General features: G+C 42.4%; 3 protein-coding genes across 5 annotated transcripts; 2 read left to right on the forward strand and 1 right to left on the reverse strand.

Moving 5' to 3' along the window:
* Nucleotides 1-1,114: 1,114 nt before the first annotated feature.
* On the reverse strand, nucleotides 1,115-3,438 carry xkr8.3 (XK related 8, tandem duplicate 3). Its single transcript, XM_030788447.1, has 3 exons — nucleotides 3,104-3,438; nucleotides 2,265-2,452; nucleotides 1,115-1,833 (listed from the first exon to the last, which is right to left on the reverse strand). Exons 1-3 carry the CDS (start codon nucleotides 3,436-3,438, stop codon nucleotides 1,115-1,117), a joined length of 1,242 nt encoding a protein of 413 aa, XP_030644307.1.
* A 746-nt stretch (nucleotides 3,439-4,184) lies between these two features.
* Nucleotides 4,185-9,211, forward strand: srsf4 (serine and arginine rich splicing factor 4). 3 transcript variants are annotated; one of them, XM_030788789.1, is made up of 6 exons: nucleotides 4,185-4,325; nucleotides 5,037-5,200; nucleotides 6,728-6,837; nucleotides 7,381-7,607; nucleotides 7,928-8,005; nucleotides 8,751-9,211. In XM_030788789.1, the coding sequence occupies exons 1-6, from the start codon at nucleotides 4,219-4,221 to the stop codon at nucleotides 9,109-9,111; spliced, it is 1,047 nt and encodes a 348-aa protein (XP_030644649.1). In that variant the 5' UTR covers nucleotides 4,185-4,218; the 3' UTR covers nucleotides 9,112-9,211. The 3 variants fall into 3 exon arrangements, with proteins under 3 accessions (XP_030644649.1, XP_030644647.1, XP_030644648.1); XM_030788787.1 differs by having other exon boundaries at nucleotides 5,037-5,179; nucleotides 7,381-7,595; nucleotides 8,535-9,211; XM_030788788.1 differs by lacking the exons at nucleotides 4,185-4,325; nucleotides 5,037-5,200 and adding an exon at nucleotides 6,001-6,099 and having other exon boundaries at nucleotides 7,381-7,595; nucleotides 8,535-9,211.
* A 4,461-nt stretch (nucleotides 9,212-13,672) lies between these two features.
* Nucleotides 13,673-14,908, forward strand: tmem200b (transmembrane protein 200B). Its single transcript, XM_030788400.1, has one exon. It carries the CDS (start codon nucleotides 13,673-13,675, stop codon nucleotides 14,906-14,908), a length of 1,236 nt encoding a protein of 411 aa, XP_030644260.1.
* The last annotated feature ends 7,183 nt before the right edge of the window (nucleotides 14,909-22,091 follow it).

The following is a 22,091-nucleotide window of genomic DNA, read 5'->3' on the forward strand; positions in this document are numbered from 1 at the left end:
GTGTGGGGAAGTCCATTCTCTCCTCTCTTGTCATTTGAAACTGTCCACCCGGCAGAAGAGGTTAAAAGCAGGCCCGTCACATGTGACAATGATATCAAGTTATTCAGTTCCTTGTGAATTATAATAAATAACCTCATTTCAAATTTGTAAAACAGAGGTCACAGAAATTTTAATGATACTGGGTAACGAAGAGTAATAATATAAAAATATACAAGCATGGCAGCTGAATAGCTTTTTTTCCTTTAGCTTTAAATGGTAAGAATCACAGGAAATGACCTTCTTTCTCTTAGTGTTATAAAACATAGATAAGTATCAGAAAAAGGCTCAAAAAAAGAAAAACACATTATCACCATAAATTTAAAAAAATGCAAATGTAAATAAAGACTGTTTATAATTTAAGAGGTGATGGTAGGGACAGATTTGTCTCTGAATAAAAAAAAATAGAAACCAGTTTTAGAAAAAAAAAACCCATTTACAATACATGACAATAAAAACATGTTGAATAATTGCACCTAATTCAAGTGTGAAGTAAAGGAAGTAACATAAAGCTTCTAACAGATTTAAATATAACTGACTCAGACATTCAAAATCACCCCAAAACTACAAACTCACAATAATGACAAATATAATTTACTTTATATATATATATATATATATATGAACAAGTGTAGACAGACATAGGTTTTCTCACTGAGTGTCACTGATTGTTCCATTTTCAGCCAAAAGCAGCACTTTACCATAATATTACACCAAAGAAAGGAATTTTTGAGGGTAATATGAAGTATTGAAGTATATGTTTTTAGGTTTGTTAACTGACACAGTAACTAAAATTTGTGTCTCTAAGACACACATAGTGCAGGTCAACACTTTCACCATTTACATTATCTTATGTTGCTATTCATGGATTGAAATAAAGTTTCTTCAAACAGACCAAACAGAGTCCATTTACCAAAATCTGTGCTCGTCATACAATAGTGCACTTTGCCTTGCCTAATCTACATCCTCAAAAGTTGTTTTTTTAAGAACACATATGAACAAATACCGCAAGTACATTCTTTGCCCTAGCGTCAAGCATTTGAAAACGAACAGTTCAGGAAACATTACTAGACTAACGTCAGCTTTCATTAGCAACACGACGCACCCCTTGGGTGTAAAAGTTTATGGCTTGTCTGGCCATCCTCTTGTTCAGGCCTTGAGGAGAATCGCCAGTCTGAATGAAAGTAACCCTTACGGCCCTCTGCCCATCGGGGATATCCTCTCCCTCCCTGCGCGCTGCAGCAGGCTGCCACAACTTGGGATGAAAACAACTGTAGTAGAAAACTTTGATTAGGAGGCCGAGCGCATACGAAAGAGGTATTAGGATGATCACAGTAAAGGCGTAGGACTGCGTCAGCTCCGAATCCCTGTAAATCCACCACGTGACCAGCAGGATCCCGCTATCAGTCGCCAAGAAGAGGTGATAGATGATGGACCTGCCCCTGGTTCGACCCTCGGCCACATTGAACCAGCTGTAGTACCAGATAACTCCCACGGTGGCCCGGTAAAGCCACTCCCCAGCAGCGCTGTCCATCAAGTCAGTCTTTTGAAGCCAGGCCCACAAAACTAACGCGGGCCACAGTAGCAGGACGTGAAGGCCGACCCAGTGGGTCAGGACGGATGCAAACAGGGCGACGGTCGCCACGCGCGGAGCGATCAGTAACAGGTTCCATACGAAGTACACCACAGAAGAATACCAGCTCTGTTTGGCTTTCTCTGGCAGAAAGGACCGCAGAGAGCGGTGGTAGTCCACGACCATCCAAGCAACAGAGGTAGCTGAGGCAATCACACTCACATCTGCGCAACAGAGAGTCCAATAAGCATTAGCTTAATGTTTATATTCACATGTTCACATCCAGAGAATGGTGTTAGGCCTACTTATGCACTTACACATTTAAAATAGATAGTTTGGTTTATGTAAAATTACTTAGTATGTGCTGCTTAACATTATACTCTGCCTGCCCCAAAATACAGAATTCTTTTTAAACTCCATTGAAACACTTCACATATATATATACATACACACACACACAAATATATATATATATATATACACACACACACATATATATATGTACACACACACACACACAGTATATTCATAAGCACAGACCTTTTTTGTTCATCTAGCTTCTCACAAGATTTCTAGAATCTCACAAGGTTTTCTTCAGTTCAAGCATGCAAATTTAGTTATAGAGACAGCACATGATGGAGAAGTGGTTACCCACATTGGACTGTCCGTGCCTGGTTAGTGCGCAGCATGATGTAGGTCATGAGGGTGAGTTGAGGGGTGCTCTCACAGAAGGTCTCAATGAGACGCAGCAGGCTGAGGTCATGGGTCAGGTAAACTGCAAACTCAGAGCCCAGTTCCCCATGCCACCACACACGAAAACCCTGCCATATGGCAGAAATGTATCTGTTGATCAAAAAAAAAAAAAAAATCAGTTGAATATATGTCATTCATCAATTGAATGAGATTGTGGTGATAAATAAACAAAGTACTGTCATTTTAATGTTGGAGAAGTCAAACTGGGTAGAAATTTAAGGTATGCTTCCCCATGAGAGGTTATTGTTATACTAACTGTCACACTCTAGAATAAGTCAGAAAACATCACTAGTTCTGTAGGAACTCTGTACCCCATTTGTAGGCTACATATCGTTTTTGTACAACCACAAAACTGCACAGTTCCTCAATCCCACGATGAATGACATGTCTACTCAACAAAATTAGGAAATTAATACTACAATACCGCTGACAACGTTTACATCTCTAAACTAGCGGCATGACATGTCATTGTTAAACTTTAAAATGCTGGAGCCTCTAGGAATGAACTCCTGTCGCAGTTTAAGACAGTACAGTACTTGTACCCAATGATAAACATTTCGTGTTTTATCAGTTCAACAACTAACTACAAACAGCGTCCTGTTCGCGCCCATCCCCGCAGCGGACAAGATTAAACCGCCAAGGTCAGCAATAGCTTTAGCTTTAAATTACTTTGACCATCTCCAGAAACGGCACATTAAAATTGATTAAGTATGGATCTTCTCATGTAGTGTGGTGAATTACCTGAGAAAGAAGCCAAGCTGAAATACATGAAGAAAACACGTCAGTTTGAAACTTTTTTGACAGCCAAAGAGCATGATGTTCTTGACTGAGGTTTGAGATTCAAAGTTCTCCAACTCAAGATCATATTTGAGCCAGAACCAACTGAACATCTGAACAACGACAGATGAAGTCAACATGAAACCGATGAACACTCCGAACCAAAAAAAGTCTCCATGGACATAGAATTCCTTGGCAACCCATAAATCGGAGCCCACGTCGAACAAAAATGTCAAAGCACCGATTACAGAAAAGAGAAAATCTAGCAGTGAATACTTTGAAAAAGTTGGACACTCCATAGTAAATTTACAAGTTTAAACAGTGCTTCGTGACCGTCACCTGTAATTTTTTTTACCATAAGACTCCTGGTTTTTTGAGGGTTTTTTTGCTACTTCACTAAACTGGTCCTGCAACTGTATGGTCGCAAAATACCGTTAGCACACATTTCGACAACGTGTGATCAAAGTCGAGTAACTTAAGACGTTGCTCTAAAAGTGCATCATCTAAAGAGAAAACCATGATTCCAATAACAGTGATGACTCCACAATTTATCAAATAGACGCAAATTTTGTAATCTCTGTACTTTTCGTCGTCTCTTCACGCACACTGCAGTTCCTCTTCTTGCTGTATGGTCTGAAACACGCAACCGGACCGCAGATGGAAATAGACCACTCCCATTCGGAAAGTACATGCAATACGTTTTAAAGCACAACATGGCCTGCATCGGTGGCTCCACCAATATTCTAGCATTACCAATGAAATATGAGTACTTGGAACTTTTAAAAGTTTTGCAACAAGTTATTTTTAAATCTATCACCATTTTAATTGAATTTTGGTTTTCGCATGGACGGTTTACGCATAATCGTAATAATAGTGAGGCGACACCACACCCAGAGTCGTTTGACACAAATAAAACCTCTATTCGTGCCAGTTAAAAACAAACAGGGACACCTTTGCCTGAACATTGTAAACACGCCCATATAGAGGTACGGCCACTGACGTGGGTCACGAAGGAGGGAACATTAGCTAGCAGCTAGTTGCAGGAGTGTGTCTGATCACACGGACCGAAAACTGGAGCAATGTCTAGAGTTTACATTGGAAGACTGAGCTACCGAGCAAGAGAGAAAGATGTTGAAAAGTTCTTCAAAGGCTATGGGAAGATTCTGGAGGTCGACTTGAAAAACGGGTAATTTCGCGAAAATGAACCGATATGTGCGATTAAAAACAAAGCGGTGCTTTGTGGCCTAGTTAGCATAGCAACATCTTAAGCCTTTGACAAGGCCGCAGATTGCCTCGTTGACCGTTATTTGTGAACTAAATCTGAGCAGTTTGTGATAAACGCTGTAAATGCGAATCGATATCAGATTAGTAACTGTATTTTTTGGCAACAATATGTTTGAACGGGCCACTAATTTAGTTAACCTGGCAAGAGCACAATTAGGCAGTCTCGTTGATATCGTATTATTTTCATCCACTAGTTCACGTAACGTAAGCTTAGTAACCGAACAAAGCAGTTCGCTCGCTCGGATTTTGTGTGTAGATGTTGACATGTCTTATTTGAAAATAACATTATTAGGGCGTCTCAGTATAAACAATTTGTGTTTTAACTGTTTTTCGCTTTTGATTGACCCCATGATTGGTAGGTCAACCCAAAACGCTTTTAAAAACATGATCAAACAAGTTATCGGTAACTTTCCAGATCTCCTGCCGCCCGCCCGTGGTCACTAGCTTAGGCCCAACTTTGAAATAAGCTAGTGCACAACCATTCAGTATAGTAATGCTTATCCTCCTTTTGTTCAGCTTTTGTGTGCTTAAATAATTTCTAAACGTACATATTTACAGAGTCCTGACGTGTTTCTCCAATTGTTGTTTTGTTTTTGTCGGCCTTTGTTTAAAGGTATGGGTTTGTTGAGTTTGACGATCCTCGCGATGCGGATGATGCCGTGTACGATCTCAATGGGAAAGACCTATGTGGAGAGAGAGTGATTGTGGAACACACTAAGGGACCACGCCGTGATGGAAGCTACGGCTCTGGCAGAAGTAAGTGTTGTAATGGAGATGGTTTAGTCTTCTGGGAATTATGTTCTTAGTTAAATACTTTGGATTACTGTGATTAATCATAGAAGACTGCATCCTAGATTGTGTCTTTGGTAACTCTGGACCTGAATATCAAATCTGTCCCACTTTAATAGGTTTTTGTCCTCTTATGATTGGTTTTTGAATACATGACATGGTGGCAGTGACCACTCAAACTAAGTCATATCACTCTGCTTAAGCAGCAGTCATTACGAATGCATTTCAGTTCAGTTTCACACAAACGTGAGAGTGCTTGCTCATGGATGGTTTTGCATAGCAGAATGATTGCAGTGTATTTAGCATATGAGAGGTCCATCATTTGTCATTTGTGATGCTAATAATGACTTTCAGTTGGGTGTGGCAAACAACACTCAACCACAAAGATGAGAAAATAATGGCTACACTCAAGAGTCACCAATGGCACAGTCTGAGAAGCATCAGTCTTTCTCTAATTCTCATAAAATTAAAGGGGAAACAATGCAGGATCTGTATAACAGTTATTTGGGAAAATAATGAAATTCACATCCATAAAGTTCAGCTGTAGCTCAAAAAAAAAAATGTAAGAAAAATGGTTTAGATCCAGTCTTGCATTCTAGACTGTTATGCATTGCCAGTTGCAGCGTAACTATTTCATTTTAGGACTTTTGCATTTTTTTCCTCTCTCTCTATATATATATTATTTATTATGATGACTGTTAATAAAGCTAGAGATTTAACAAAGAACCTCAATGTTTTAATTGAAAGAGTCTGACTGCCTGCCCCTATTGCTGGCCATGGTGTCCCCCATTTCCAAGAGTGTGGCCCTTTGACCATTCCTGGCCCCTGGGCAGACCATTAATGGGAGCCATTGTGAATGAAGACCGCTTTTCCCATTAGGCCGGGTGGTGAGGATGCTAACGGGGGGGTTAGGAAAAGATGTGGGTTGAGCTCTTTTAGGTGCCTGAAGTTTTGTTGCTTTTTTTTGTTTGTTTGTTTGGTTTTTTTGCTTCTTTTCTTTTGCTTTTTATTCATTGTTTTGCCTTTTAGATTTTGAGGTTAGTTCACCGTAAGTACTTAAATGGGGATTATTATGTGATTTTTTTTTTTTTTTGTTCGTTTGTTTGTTTTTTTTGAAGACTATTGTAATGCACTGACTGTATTAATTAAGTGTCTGTCATTCCCTAAGTTATGCTGTGTTATTTAGGTATATATACAAAATGTTTTTGTAATGGGGGTTTTCAGTGTAGGAATGTACAGTTTTCAAGTCATGTCCAGGTTTGTTTATTTTTTGTTTTTTGTTTTTGTTTTTTTGTTTTTTGTTTGTTCTGTCCATAGAACAGGTTTTGAAGACATTGATTTGCCCCTTATTTTACTTTCTTTTATCTTTTTCTTTTTTTTTTAATTCCTTTCAGATTTATTTGAAAACTGTATGTAGATTGTTGCCTGGAGTCTAAGACTGAGACTGTCCTCTCTCTCAGGGTCCCTTTCTTACCTTCCCTAACCTGTGTGCATGCTGTGTTTGTCACCCTGAAGGCGGCTGGTATGGACGTGGAGGAAGGGACAGGTATGGCCCTCCGACACGTACGGATTATCGCTTGATTGTGGAGAACCTGTCGAGTCGCTGCAGCTGGCAGGACCTGAAGGTACAGAGCCATACGCACCCCTTCACCCACTTTCATTTTGCTACAGACATTTTTATTTTTCCCCCAAAAAAGACTGCGTAGTGTTTCGTAACGTAAGGTGTTTTGCTCAAACATTTCTACATTTAGCGTGAAAAAGAGAGTCATTTATAAAATCTGTCCGGCCACATTTTGGAATATAGTTATTTGGAGAGATGTTTATGCTGAGGTTGGCCAAAACCACTTTGCAAGGTTTAGACCTGCTCTGTCTCTTGTGAGGCCAACTGCAGACTCAGCATTATAAAACCTCAACCAGTATTCTCCCACGAGGCCCACTCACAAAGAGCATTTTTACAGGATATGAATTCGGCAGGACACTTAAAAACATAAAACCTGATCACAGTTGCCAAGTAGATACACCATACAGACAATGAACATCATTTTAGGACCCAGAGTAAAGAATTTTGCGTTCATTCCAGAAATCAGGTGTGATGGCAGCTCACTAGCTCGCTCTTATTTCTAAAAAATGAACTACTTTTAGACTTGAGTTTGCATCTTTCTCCCCAGGATTACATGCGGCAGGCCGGTGAAGTGACGTATGCAGACACTAATAAAGGACGGAGAAATGAGGGAGTGATCGAGTTCAGGTTGTACTCGGACATGAAGCGAGCGCTAGAGAAGCTTGACGGGACCGAGGTAAATGGCAGAAAGATCCGACTGATCGAAGACAGGCCCAGTTCCCGACGCCGGCGCTCCTATTCTCGTAGTCGCAGCCGCTCCAGGTACGGCAAAATGCCAGATGTGTCACCCGCTCAGAGGGATGGATGCAATCTTTTTATGTGTGTGTGTGTGTCGGGGGTGGGGGGGGGCGGTGTTAAATGCGCTAATTTGTTGTGTAAATAGCAGTTTTATAAATTGAATTAGAAAACAGCATTACAGGTTAAAGAGAAATCAGAAAAGATTAAAAAAAAATTTTTTAAACAGTACGTTGTCAGCTCACCACAGTTAATGCAGCACTGACGGCAAGAATTTTTAGACAGTTCAGTAACTACTGGAGGGCACTCGGTGCTTAAAGATGGTGTCTCTAAGCTGAATGTTTCTTTTCTGTCTCCAGGTCTCGTTCCAGGAGCAGGAGGTCCCACAAGAGCCGTAGCCGCAGCGAGAGCAGCAGTCGCTCCCGGTCCCGCTCCAGGTGAAGCCCTGAGTGTTGTCACATTATCAGATCAGAGGACTTTTTTTGTTTGTTTGTTTGTTTGTTTGTTTAGTTTGCTGTTCAGATCTCCTCATATTGACTTATCGACTCTCTTTTTTTGCCCTTGGGCTGTTTGTCCGCTGTACCCGAGTCCTCTTCCTTGGCACACACTGTGTAACTACGCACTGCAAATAACAAGCTCACCAGCTCCAGGACAAGCTGTTTTAAAAAGAGCAATTTATTTACATTTAGAAATGTCAGTTGTAGCATGGCTTACACTCAAGGGCAACTAATGATGGTGTAAAACCTCTAAATGAAGCCTAATTAATCCGTCTGAATAAAAGTGCAGATAGTTGTGCCTGTTGAAGGGACTTTTAATTGAGTGTAATACTTTCTGTGACCACAAGAGGCCAGACATGCTCACAACTTTTTTTGAAGTCCTGTGATAACTACCCGCAACGGTAGTTTTACGTGCACAGTTGAGTTTTACCTGACACCACTTTTTTCTCTTCTCACCGTTTTTTTCCAGGCCGGCCGCCTCACGGTCCCGCAGTCGCTCAGTCAATAAGAAGAACAAGAACAAAAGCCGACGAGACGGGGAGGAACGGAGCAACGGAGCCCATAAGAGCAAGGAGCCCAGGGGAGGCCGAGACGAAGCCAGGAGCCGCAGCAGGAGCCGGAGCCCTAAGAGCAAGAGGAGCAAACGTGATGGCAAGAGGAGCCGCAAAGAGGAGTCTCGTTCCAGATCCCGCTCCAGGTCTCGCTCCAGGTCAGGGAACAACAAGGATCGCTCAAGGAAGTCCGGGTCAAAGAGCCGCGATGTAGCCAAGTCCAGTGAAGGCGGTGCCGCGGAGACCACGTCTCGTTCCCGCTCCCGCTCTCGATCTCGCTCCCGCTCCCGTTCCCGCTCTTGTTCACGCTCTCGCTCCCGGTCGCCCGCCACTGCCAATCCTAGAGGAAAATCCAAGTCAAAGTCCAAATCTCCATCAGCGTCCCCCACCAAAGCCAGGTCCCGATCTCCTTCAGCATCACGCTCCGAATCCCGCTCAAAGTCACGTTCCCGCTCCCGTTCTCATTCCCGCTCCCGCTCACGATCCCGATCCTGAACTGGAATATCACCCCCTGTCTCCCAGCTTTTGTCCCCAAGCCTTATGCATTCCTATGTCTGTCTGCCCCCCCCCCCCTCCTCTCTCTCTCTCTCTCTCTCTCTCTCTCTCTCGCTCTTTTTTTAAATAAGTAGTTGTAGATGGGCTATCATGCTTGATATGTCTTTCACACACACACACACACCTCCATTTTGTTTCTTCACATTATTATTTTTCTTCATTTCAGCTTGTGCCCAGTGATTAAATGGAGATATTTGTAAAACATTAAGTGAGGTTAGAATGAGAAACTGTTGCCCAGACAAAAAATCATATGTGTAAGTTCAAATGTAAAGAAAATGTGAGGCTGTAATAGGTGTCTTAAACTTTGTGTTATATACTTTAAAATTACATGTCTGCAGGATGCTATGAGAAGTAGGATTTATTTTATTCCGTTTCATCTTTCGACTTCGTGTAAAGTCCTTTTACCAGTGTCTTAAAAAAAATAAAAAAAATGCCTGATATTTGGTGTGAGTGGTCGTTGAATTCATTGAGCTGAGTTTTCTATTAACTGTGGTTTTAAACGGCGCCCGTAAACCTAATGGAGTATTTCACCGTTTGGTCAGAGACTTTTAACTGACATGTTATCATGTATTTTTGTGTCTGGGTAAACGTTATGTCGACTCATCACCGCATGGTGTCGCCAAAGCGCAGACACCTGTGAGCAACTTAACCCCATCGGAACATTCTGCATACTTCAAAATATGTCTTGAAATTGAGCTGTCATGAAATTAGGAAAGCTTGGGTTTGCTTGACGAAAAGAAGTGCGATAGCGCGGTTTTTAATTCACAGATTGTTACATTTCTGCAGGAGATCGACTGATTATTCTGCCGTCCCGCAGCGTAGTGCTTTAGTCGAACTGCAGTTAAACTAGTCACGTTCTTGCCCACTTGATTCATTTACCAAATTCGATGATATTCCAGTCATTTGCACGCAGAGCTGTGACGGAAAAGCGTATAGTAGTCCATTAAAAGTCTATTTGCAATGTCACGCATTATCCCGAATGCAGTTAAGTACTGTGTCCCAAGGGATTATCCTAGACAGGGAAACATGCGAGTGCAATTTTTAGTGATCTGCTGCTCATTCTTCGCATAATCTAAACTCTAATAAAGCGTTAAAACTGGCAACTGGTCCCGTAACCATTTGATGGAGGGGGGTGAAATGTAGCGAGGCAAAGAAAGCATAGGCGGCGACAACCACTCTGCTTATACAGTGGGCAGAGCTAGCGGAAGGGGTCTTCATTTCGATCAAATCTGGAGATTGCATGTTTGACCCATGATTTCTGGTGGAGCTTTGATGGCTTTCTCATATGGGTGGGCTCGTTGTAAAGTCTTAATCCTCATTTTTTCCACTCCGTAAGTGACTCTAGTCAGCATGTGAGGTGCGCCACTTGGATATCTCCGGAGCATGCATCAGCACTCCCCATACGTTTCTGGATTTATTGTCAACTACCAAACTTCCAAATGATTTGCGGACGTTGGAAACATGCGTGGCCGCAAGACTGAAGGTGGCACAGAACATCTGTCTGGTCGCGATGAACGCAAAGGCGATACACTGTAACAAAGGCAAGTAACTTCACAAATGGCTCTGCTTAGAAATGACGAATCCACATAGTCCTTTGATTGTTTTGGTCATGTTTCGCTAATTTGTTGCCCGCTTCTTTTAGATATTTCGACAATCTCATTCAAGTCGTCCTAAACAGGACTTGACCTTACAAAAGGTCAGTATATTAGTTGATCCTGGTTCAGCTCACATCTGTCTAACTTTGGGCGATAATTAACAGATGCTACTCTATTTCTCAAGACGCCTCGATACATTAGCAGAAAAAAAAAATCTTGAGTGTATTTTATATGCCCTAAGTGAATGCATTAATTAATAGACTACAGAAAATAAATTATTAAATGCATTAGTCGCTTTGCAGACAAAGGCATTCTCAATAATGCAAAAATGCTAAGTTTTCTGCTGTCACCAATCAGGAACCAGCTCAACCTTAAGCAGACCTGAAGGGCATAAAAACATATGACGATGCCTTCAACAAATAGCTCAGTAAAATGCTGATTATATGGGAAGACATGACAGACTCAGTGAAAAATTCGATGTGGCGTGCGCAACACCATAAATGCTTTAGAATAGTCTCAAGCCACGACAAACCATATGTATATTGGAGACTATTTAACGATAAGAATCTTTTTTAACGATATGAAGTCTAGTTTAGTCTTGGGCTGTCTTTTACGAGCACTGTTTTCTGTAGCCTAATATCATGAAGGAGCTGGCATCAATCGAAAAATTTGCCGTGCGTCGCGTAAGCTATGCGGTGCAACAACTGCAGAATAGCTTGAAGTATTTGGTGGTTTTCCATTAGTGATCAAGTAGGGGAAAAAAGACACATCTACATTTTTATATTCTGAAGTATAAAACTTATGGTTTGTTTGCACAAAAAGCTTGCGTCAAAGCCCCGACGACTAAAGAAATTCTAATCAATCCTATATCGAATAGAATCCCCTCACTACAAGTAGACTGATGCCGTTACTTTCGATTGACTGTGACCATTTTAACCCCATGGGTTCTCTATCATTACAAGACAGGTAGAAAAAAAAGGCTCCAGAAAGTCTGTTTTTCATCAACTTTAGTCTTCACATCAAAAGCTACACACCAGCATATACATTGCTTTTGGAACATGTTTACGTAAGTAATCCAAAAGCAAGCCGTTTTACAGGGGTAATAAACGCACTATGCACTCATCTATATTGTGTGGTTTGTATTTAGCAGTCATCTTGGTTCCTAACTTAAGGTTATCATGTACAAATCTTGCCAAAACTCCACTGTTTACCTTCACTTTTGAACACAGGCTTTGCGACTGTGGACTGCTTACAAGTTTTGTCAGATATAAATTACTCTCTCTGAACATCCAATGAATTTCCCATGAGTTTAAACAAACTAGAAGAAGTCGGGATTGTAAATTACATTTTCGGAGTTGCTAAGAAACCCCTGCCAGTACTGTGTTTGTTATTTCAGACAGAATTGGCCACATACTCTATATAGTCATTTCTCCCTTTGTGAATGTTCCGTAATTTTTCCTGCTTTGTTTGGTTGACCAGAACACGACTGGTATGGCATGGGGACGTGGTGATTGGCTCAGTTATTTTTAACAAACTCCGCAGTTACGCATGTTCGGATTATTTAATAAGATTAAAGACGTTTCTAAACAAACACCTGTTTGTCCTCAGATTTAAGATCCGCTGAGTGGTTCTTCAAGAGCTGTAGATAACAGAGTTATTGTGCTCAACACAAAAATAATTCCCACACCCTTTAAAAAACATTACTTAGACTAGACCAATACAAATAAGCATCTTATCATTGATCTCATCATTTTCCCCTCATCACTTTGTCTCCATGCAACAATAAATAGTTGTTAGTGTTCGAAGACAGCTTGTTGGCTTTTTGTCCTCTAATCATACACAAATATATTGCACATGTTGTGCTGGGAGTCTTTTAAATCATTTATCATCAATCAAGCAACGCATCAGTCCCTTTAACGGTTTCTGAGGGTATGTTATGTTTATCTGAGGTGTTACTGGTCTGGTTTTGGTGCACCATGCAGACATATCAGCACAGTATCTAAACATCACTGATTTGCTCAAGCTGTAAGAACTGGCATAGCTCCATACGTCTATGAATATTTACCAAGGCGGAAGAGGGATGTGATTCTTTTTTGTGCCAGGAGAATTTCACTCTTCTTCCAGTGCTGAACTTTGTTTCTATGTTAGGGATTTTACCCTAAACTTTTACTTTTACTTCAGGACACAAAATGTGTTAATGATGCAGAACACAAAGAGAGGGAGAGGTCTTCTTATGAAAGGTTTGCTAGACCGAGATGGGTTTTGTTGTAAGCTTTGTTACGTTTTAGTGCATCGCAGGGAGGGGATAAAGCACTTCAGCCTTGTGTACTCTGGTTCTTAATTGCAGCAAAAGTGTTTGAAGCTGTTTTTCCATCGTACTGCCCTGCATTTACAGCCTGTGTGCTTGCATAGAGCAGCACGTGTAAATGGTTTGCAGAGAAACCTTTTAAACGTGAAAGCCCACCTAAGTTAGAGAAGTATAGAGCTTTTATTGAAAACAAACAAACAAAAAAAGATAGTGGTGTAGCTGTTTTCTTAAATGATTTATTCCGAGGCATGTCCCTGTTCATAAAATATTAATAGAAACCATTCTGACAAGCAGTTTCATTATGTTTGGCAATGAATAAAAACAGGCACCAGGGACCATTAGCATTGTTTAGATCAAACTTTCTCACAAAGTATCTAAACAAAGGCACATTTAGCTGTGTCGTTATGGTGGTCTGTAACACAGAGTATCTGTGTTTGCGCAACGACAATAACTTAACAACACTGAAGGTGTAAGGGATGAGAACACAATACGGTCTTGAGATAAACTTTCAGATACCTTGAACCTTGACCTTTGTCCTTTCCTTGCAGACTCCCAGTAGGGTCCGACTTGACAAGGGAGCGTTGGAACCACCCTTAATATGAAGACTCAGAAGTCGTCCCAGGGCCGAACACCAGCCACACCCTCCAATCAGCGCCTGCCCCGCTTCAGTCTACGCTCTCGAAAAAAGAAGGAAGGGGTGATCAAGGGAAAGCTACGTATCCGCTCCATGCCTGGCGCTTTTTTAGTGTTGGGTGTCTTCGTGGTTATCGTTGGCACAGCGCTGGCGGTGGCTGGGTACTGGCCATATCGGGCTCACCGCTCAGCAATGCTGGGACAGAAATCTGTGGAGGAGGGGTTGTCAGGTGCTCAGGGGTCTGGATGGGGTCTAGGGGCCAAAGGTCTCTTCTCCACTGCCAACCTGATCCACAGTGAGCGAATGAAGCTCTTGGGACCCGTCATTATGGGTGTGGGACTCTTCATTCTCATTTGCGCTAACACGGTGCTGTATGAGAACCGGGACCGCGAGACGCAGATGTTACTGGCCCAGATGCGCAGCGTCATTTGCTCCGTGTCGGCAGCTGTGCCCTCGGCGGACCTCACCCGGATCAACACGATGAGCAGGCAGTACCAGTGGGTGAGCAGCTTACCTGCTGCTCACCTCAACATCCTTTGCCTGCAGGAACTTGCCAGCTCAGAGCCTGTGCTCCGTGTGAGGAGCAGTGAGGAGGCTGAGAGCAGGCCGCAGAGAAATACTCTAAGGACCGAGGTGCTCCATCACCAGGAGTCTGCTTCAACCCCTTCTGTCCACTCCTCCAACTCTTGCAATTCCAGTAAGGTGGACTTCAACACCTTCGCAGCCACAGAGCAAAGAGCAGGCTCCACGACAGAGCCGCAGCACGAGACTCTCTTTAAGCTAAGCAACTGCCTGACCACATCTTCCATGTCAACCCTGGAGGGAGAGGACTGGGAGGCGGCTGCAGTGCCCCCTCGGAGATCCCACAGTATGAGCTACAGGACTAATCCACGCGCGATACCAAAGGCTATTGTGCACCTAGACGAAAGGTTTGCGCAGGCGACTAGTCACCCTACGCCGCTCCTGAGGGAGTCCAGCTCAGAAGTGTGCGTAAACGTGGCAGGACTCGACACTGTGACTCTCAACCTTGGACCCGTCGAGGAGCAGAAGCACCGTAGCTGGCCCCGACTGGACCTTGGATGTGCCAGGAAGTACCTGAAGCTTGAGAACAAAGAAGACTCTGTGGATAAGCTATTGGACCAACTTGAGCAGCAGTGCTCACAGTGGGACAAGAGCTATGGCTCTGGCCCTTTCCAGTGAGGACACAGCTTGCTCTCTAAAGCATTGGTAAAACCACGGTCATGTGGAAAAGCCTTGCCGGACCTGACATATTGATCAGGAATAATGTGTTGCAATCAGGGAGCATGTGTCCACTGGAGGATCCTTTGCACACAATTCTTAGAATCTTCTGAGGCCAAAAGAATCACCTCTTCCAAAAGTCGTGGCCATCTGTCGCACTGGCTGAGGTTTTTCAGCATGTTCTGGGATGTACACTATTGAGGAAATGCCAGTCTGGAGATACTTAAAATTTCCAACACTACAATATTCTGTGGCATGGATACATAAGCATAGGTCTGGAATGGAGTTTCAGTTGGATGGATTTGACAGACTTTATTTTCTTTCTAAATAAAAAAAGAAAACAGAATGCAGATCTTATTCTGTTCAAAGAGAGATGGATAAATTTGCCCTTTTGTGTGCAAGGAGGCAGTTTTGGCAAGAATAGGAGGAATCAGTTTCCTATTGTTGCCAAAAACCTCCGGCTGTTTCCAGGACACTGCAAGCACATCTACATGTGAGATGTATTTTTTTTTTTTTTAAAAAGTCTGAATGAAGAACAGTCTTTGCTGTGCTAACTATTCAAATAAACCCAATTCAGACTTCAGTCAAGATTGCCAAAAATGCAGATAGATTTAATTTTGATAAATGAGGTAGTTACAATTACAATGGAGCTGTAAGATTTAAGTCACATCTAAAGAAAAAAATATATGCAGAAGGTTGGCTATGATGCCAACAATAATGATTAGTTACAGTCCATGCTACTCTCTGTTTTCCACTCTGGATTTGTCTGTGATGTATCCTCGTTTTAATCACTGGCAAACAGTGATAAAATCTCTCCTTCACATAATGTCCTTGATTGTCTCTCACAGGCTCTCCAGAATAAATTCTGCCACTTGTGAGGCTGCAATTCCCCTCTCTTGTCCACCGTAGGAGTAGAAACAGCATAGACGGCGGAGACAGATCGTTCGCTCTGTTTCATTAACTGAAGTGATCGGTGGTATTGCATGCAGTAATGCAGATATGTGATTATGACCCTGGAGGGCCAAGAAACCCTGCCCCACTTGCTTAAAGTGGGAAGGCTGACCTACCATGTTTACAAGAAAAGAAAAAAAAAAAACATGACAGTCTCTCTGTCTTTTATTTTTGTCTGTGTTGCTTGTTTTGTATGCCGTGTGGACAATTTTGTGTTCTAAACGTATACTAAGCAATATCTAAAGCCTGACAAAAGGATCAATGACTGTGTCGGGCGATTTATACTCACTGAATTGAACACCAGGCCTGTGTTACAAATAAAAAGGCAGATTGAAAACAACAAAAAAAAAGTGCGGATGTAAATCCCCAGTTTGCTGTGTGTTATGTCATGCTCCCTGTGCAGCAGTCCCATGGAAAGGAAATGTTTTATCCTCTTCATAAACTCGCGTACGAGTAGACTGAACAAAAAAAAATTCCTTTTCGTAGTGGTGCTTAAGGGTACTGTCTACAGTAGTTTTGGTGAATTTTCATCCATCAGTACATTTAGTTTATTTTCTGTGCCATGGTCCCAGTCTGGGTTTTTCTTTCCAATTTGGGACCTGGAATCTTTACCATGAAATTTAAAATTTTTCTTGTCATTCCGGTTTACCACCAGGCCATATGGCCTCAACAGCAATTCCGCTCCGTGAATCAACCATATGATGGATGTGAAAAGTAAGAAATGTGACGTTCCGAGACAGAGCACGCTCGAAATTCTTTGCTTTGAAGAACTTCTCTTTTGCCCACAGTGTAAATATTTCTACTCTACCACAGTTGTTTGTTTTGTTTTGGGGTTTTTTTATAACAGCACTGGCTCCTACTCTGTTTATTCTTAATTTTCTGATGTGTGTTGTTCTAAATTCCAACTTGACAGGTCTGGTTAGTCACAATGTATTATGCTGACCAAAAACATGACTTTCGAGATTTTGGTCCTTTGAGTCATTTTGGAACGGTCCCGTGAGACGGGTGGGCAGGGGTGGAAGAAGAAGAAGAAGAAGAAGAAATTCCCCCACTGTAATTATCCTCAGCAGTGATCCTCAAAGAGGCCAACATTTTCCCCCTTTATTAGATTTTATGGTTCCTTCCGGGCAGGTATGCAGTCTCTCGTGATCTCCTCTCATTTAATTGGTCGTTTACAAGATGGCTTCTGCGATTCTAACAGCTCGTAAAGCTAGCAGGCAAACCCTAGAGCCTCTCTCTGCCAGTTGCCTGCAAGGTAGTGTTGTGTGGGTACGGAGAGGAAAAGAGGGTGGGCAAGGTGATGCAAACCAGCAAGGGGTGTGAGTACTGCAAAAACAAGGGAAGAAAAAACAAAACAAAACAAAACAACAAAAAATAATGAATGAATGTTCCTACTATGTCCATATGTTCATGTCAGAGAATATGAATTGATGAAAAGTGCTGAGCTTCACAGACTTTGTTAAAAGACTTGTACCCTGTGGATACCGCTTAGACTTGCCTTTGCTGGCACAAACTCTAGCCATTAGTGTGTAGTTAGCATCTGGCAAGCACTGAATAGCCACCCTCAGCATCTGCAGCATAATTTAAGATGGGAAGCAGTCTATATCTTATTTGCTGATTCATCACTTACTGAAGTACATTTTAGGTAAGATGAAAAAATTTCATAACCGATGGCATAATAATAAATAAATAAATAAAAATACACAGGCAACTATACAATGCATTTGCCTTAACAGAATTAACCCCAAACTCTACCTCACATCTTAAAAACAGAGGTAAACTTTAAACAGTACATCATCTAATTCAATACTTCTTCAAAACGTGTGTGCATGTGTGTGTGTGAGCATGTGTGTGTGTGTGCACGTGTGTGCGCGAGGGCATGTGCATGCGTATATGCAAGTTGGGGGAGTCACATAAACAGCCTAAAGCTGGTTGTAATTGCGTTTTACAGCCGTCACTCCCAGCGGCATAGTCTCATTGGCCTGTGAGCAAAAGTCAATGGGAACCAGGTGCAGACAGAAGGCAAGAGCGTCATGAGATGGCACATAAGAGAACGAGGGGAGAAAAAAAAAAAAAGAAAGAAGAGGAAATTTGTTAAAAGGCAAAGGGGGAAAAAGTTTGACATGTTGTGTCCTTGACTAATAATACCCAAAGGGGGGAGTTTGGGGGGGGGGTGTTGTTTCTTTTCTAAAAAGAACTTATTTGGAGCGCAGGTTTTGTAGATCAGTAGAACTGTGCAAATCCGAGCATCAGATCTGGCTCTTGGGTGTCAGATGAGAGAGACAGAGAGAGAAAGAAAAATGCTTCGGCAGATGTGCGTGTGCGTGTGCGTGTGTGTGTGTGTGTGTCTTTATTTTCCATCACTGAATGACTCAGGTTGCAAGCTCCTTGCTGATTCCATTGCACAGACTCAGAGTTTCATAAGCTTCTGTATGTGTGAGTGGAATTAATAAATATTGGTGATAATAATGGCGGAGGTTTCCTTCAATAATATCTGGCAAAGAGGCAGAAAACCTTGCGCGTGTAATGGCTTTGCATTGTTATTCTTTAAGTAGGGATTATCTTGCCCATAGTCATGAAGCTCTACTAAAATATTTGCATGAACACGTCCCTTATCTTTTGGGTGGCACAAACCAGATTTTTGTTCCTGTTCATGAATTATGCATTCAATTTTTAGCTTATGCAACTAACTGCAACGGTGCGTGTGTCTTGAGGCCCTTTGATCAAATGTTAAATGCCGTCTTCTTTGCTGTAAAAGGGTTGTAGACATGCGGGGCAGTGATATAATAAGAGTGACCTTGTGTTAGTCGTAAAACATGCACACTTTTGTATTACAGGGTTCTATTTGCTGTTGTTTTTTTTTTCTGAGTCCATTAAAGGATAGGTTGGACTTTAGGGTCAACAAAGAATTTAAAGTAGGGTTAACATGCCCTTTGTTTGACCTTTCAGTGTGTCTGACAGATCTGCGTGACATCATACTCAGCGAAGTTTGATTTATTATTATTATTTTTGTTATCTGTGTACTACAAACTATGTAGGCCATAGGCCAGATACTCAGATCTTTTCTGTTCTGTTTGGCTCTCTTAACATAGTGCGTGTGTGGGTATGTCTGTACGTGTATTAAAGAGAGAGAGAGAAACAGATCAAGAGAGAGAAAGAAAGAGGTAGAGAACCTTTTCCAACATACTTGAGGGTTCATGATGTTAAGTAGATGCTTCAGTGGCTGGGCACGACTCCCCCAGAATAGGAGAAGAGCTTGATAGGATATTTGACGAACACCTTGGCATTCTTTAATAGTGCCACCCAGTCCCACCCCCCCCCCCCCCCCCACCACCACGCCACCCCCACCCCCGACTCTCTGAGATGCAAGGAATACTGCCAAGAAATGACTCTCCTCACAAGTGTCACCCTGAGATGACAGCATCGCAAAAATATGCCTGGCTCCTCCAACTTTCCTCTTTTCGGTAATCAAAGCTTTGGCCGCGTCCAAGCAATGGAAATTGAGCTTGTTTTTACACAATTACTCCCCAACCACAATCCCTTGCATATAAAACCGAGAAGGTGTTGACAGGATTATAAAAATATTTTTCCCTTCCTCTCCATCTATCGTTACTTAACAAACAGGATCACAAAAAAAAAAAAACCCTACCCCCCCCCCCCACCCCCAAAACTCCTTATCTTGGATCTCTTGGTGGTGTTACTGAATACACTCTGGCAGAACCCTAACTCCCATATAAAACTAAACATCTGCTCCTCAACCTAACTAAAGCCTCAAAATATGAATAGCTGCTCTCTCGATGGATTGGATTGCCCTGAAGCTCCAATAGATTGTGTAGCTATTGTCATTGTATTATTCATGCTGTTTTCTCAAGCCTTTTTGATTATACAGACAGAGTTGCTTGGCAGTGTTCTCTCATTTTGCCGCTACTGTTCTTTCTCTCTCTCCCTCTCTCTCTCTCTCTCCCTCTCAAACACACACACACACACACATACACACACTCTCTCTCTCCCTCTCTTTCTCTCTCTCTCTTCCTCTCAAACACACACACACGCACACATACACACACTCTTTCTCATTCTCTTTTCTCACCATGAGTTTCATTTTTCATTCCTCTTCCCTTCAGCCAGAGAAGCCTGGTCAGTGGGCACATGAGTGTGTGTGTGTGTGTGTGTGTGTGAGTGGATGTGTGGGCGAGAGATGAGGAGAGGGCATCCTACAGATCTATAGTTCCTGAGCCCAATTAAGATGCAACACACCCATCAAGCCCAGGAGAAGCCCTCTGAAGCTCCTAACTGCAGACCGCCTGGAATTACTGCGCCTTTCTTCACTGTCACATGTAATTCCATCAGCCCCCTTGATCTCCACACTAACAGTCTCTTTCCGAACACTGCAGGAACATAAAGAGTCAGGTATTTGTTTAAAATGATGTGTCACAACCCCCCCCCCCCCCCCCCCCGCCTCTTGAGGCTCTTGATGTCTGTTTTTATCTCTGTTTCCACTTGGAGCTTCATCAGGTACATATGCACAGGAGAAAAAAAAAACAACAAAAAACTGAAATTAGTGAGATTCGGTAATTAGAACAGGCTGTAGTTTTGCTCCAAAGGTCCCTTTACCTCAGTGGTGTTCTGCTGAGCTAGAGTATCTTAATAGGTTTTGTGTTTGTTAGCTTGTTGAGCTGCGAGGGAGGTTTCATAAAGAGCAATTCAGTGTGTGCTATCGTTTCGGTACGAAAGGCCACATCCATAGCCTGAGGTGTCTTTTCACCTGAGCACCCCCTCTTACATAGATCAGACATCATCCATCAGGGCCCAAGCATGTGTGCATGTGCGTGCTCTCAGAGTGAACCTGTGTGTTTACGTGTGTGTATTTATGCGTGCGTTCATATATGTATGTTTGTATGTGTGCGGCACTGAGACGAGCGTGTCCGTATGCACATATGTATGGGAATATATGTGCATATTGGTGCACGTATGTGGGGTGACTGATGTGTGGCGTGTCTGTACATGCAGGCATATATGTATGTGTGTGTGTGTGTGTGTGTGGAGTGTGTGTGTGTGTGTGTGTGTATGATGTTAAAGGATTGTAGGGGTTCCCCAGGCCTTTTGGTTTGTTTACCATCAGTCTCAGGGTTCTAGTCACGAATCTTCTCTGGCGCCATGAGGAGAGAAGAGAGAGCTGCTGTGTTATTCAAACGGAATAATCATACCCCACCCCTCACATTCTCTCTATCTCTCTCTCTCTCTCTCTCTCATACACACACACACACACACACATACCCCACCCCTCACATTCTCTCTATATCTCTCTCTCTCTCTCTCATACACACACACACACACACATACCCCACCCCTCACATTCTCTCTCTCTCTCTCTCTCTCTCATACACACACACACACACACACATACCCCACCCCTCACATTCTCTCTATCTCTCTCTCTCTCTCTCTCATACACACACACACACACATACCTCATCCCTCACATTCTCTCTATCTCTCTCTCTCTCTCACACACACACACACACACACATACACACACATACCCCATCCCTCACATTCTCTCTCTCTCTCTCTCTCTCTCTCTCTCACACACACACACACACACATACACTCACTCACTCATGTATCCTTGCACAAGTTTATCAATTTTGGATGAAAATGTGGAGATTGCAGGAATACTTAATATACGTTTTCATTTTAATTTGCTATCCTCCTGCTCCACTGTCAAATTAAGAACATACATTTCACATACATTAGACTTTCAAACTTGCACTAAAAAACTAGACAGGAGGAGCCTAGAGCAGTTTATTGAGGTTGAAGGAAAAGACCGTCTTGATTACGTTTAAGTGCTGGTCGGCATGGTTGTTTCCTTTATGAACAGTGTGTTTCAAATATTTCTCCTCATGGAAGTCATTGAAGATTGAGCGTTTTCTATTTCACCTTAATATTGTGATTTGCCTTAAGGGTAGAAAAAAGGACAGTGCCCCCCCCCCCCCCCCCCCCCCCTTTTCTCTGAGCCAACACATTCACTCACCAACGGACACAGATTCTGAATCACCGGGGCAATTTTATTAATATTATCTCTGAGGATGTCGACAGAAAAAAAAAATGGCTGTTTGCGATAATCCCTAAACGAAGCCACAAGCTTGTCCTTATGTATCTGTTTCTGTCATTTATGCCTCCTGACAAATAA

The sequence above is a fragment of the Chanos chanos genome, chromosome 12 (genome assembly GCF_902362185.1).
Source record: "Chanos chanos chromosome 12, fChaCha1.1, whole genome shotgun sequence".
Lineage (NCBI taxonomy): Eukaryota > Metazoa > Chordata > Actinopteri > Gonorynchiformes > Chanidae > Chanos > Chanos chanos.

Coding starts and splice junctions, on each gene's coding strand:
- xkr8.3 (XM_030788447.1), bottom strand. CDS start 3,438: ATGGAGTGTCCAACTTTTTCAAAGTATTCACTGCTAGATTTTCTCTTT. Junction 2,453..3,103: donor CAGCTTGGCTTCTTTCTCAG/GTAATTCACCAC, acceptor TTTGATCAACAG/ATACATTTCTGCCATATGGC. Junction 1,834..2,264: donor CCAGGCACGGACAGTCCAAT/GTGGGTAACCAC, acceptor TCTGTTGCGCAG/ATGTGAGTGTGATTGCCTCA.
- srsf4 (XM_030788787.1), top strand. CDS start 4,219: ATGTCTAGAGTTTACATTGGAAGACTGAGCTACCGAGCAAGAGAGAAA. Junction 5,180..6,727: donor AAGCTACGGCTCTGGCAGAA/GTAAGTGTTGTA, acceptor GTCACCCTGAAG/GCGGCTGGTATGGACGTGGA. Junction 8,006..8,534: donor CGCTCCCGGTCCCGCTCCAG/GTGAAGCCCTGA, acceptor GTTTTTTTCCAG/GCCGGCCGCCTCACGGTCCC.
- tmem200b (XM_030788400.1), top strand. CDS start 13,673: ATGAAGACTCAGAAGTCGTCCCAGGGCCGAACACCAGCCACACCCTCC.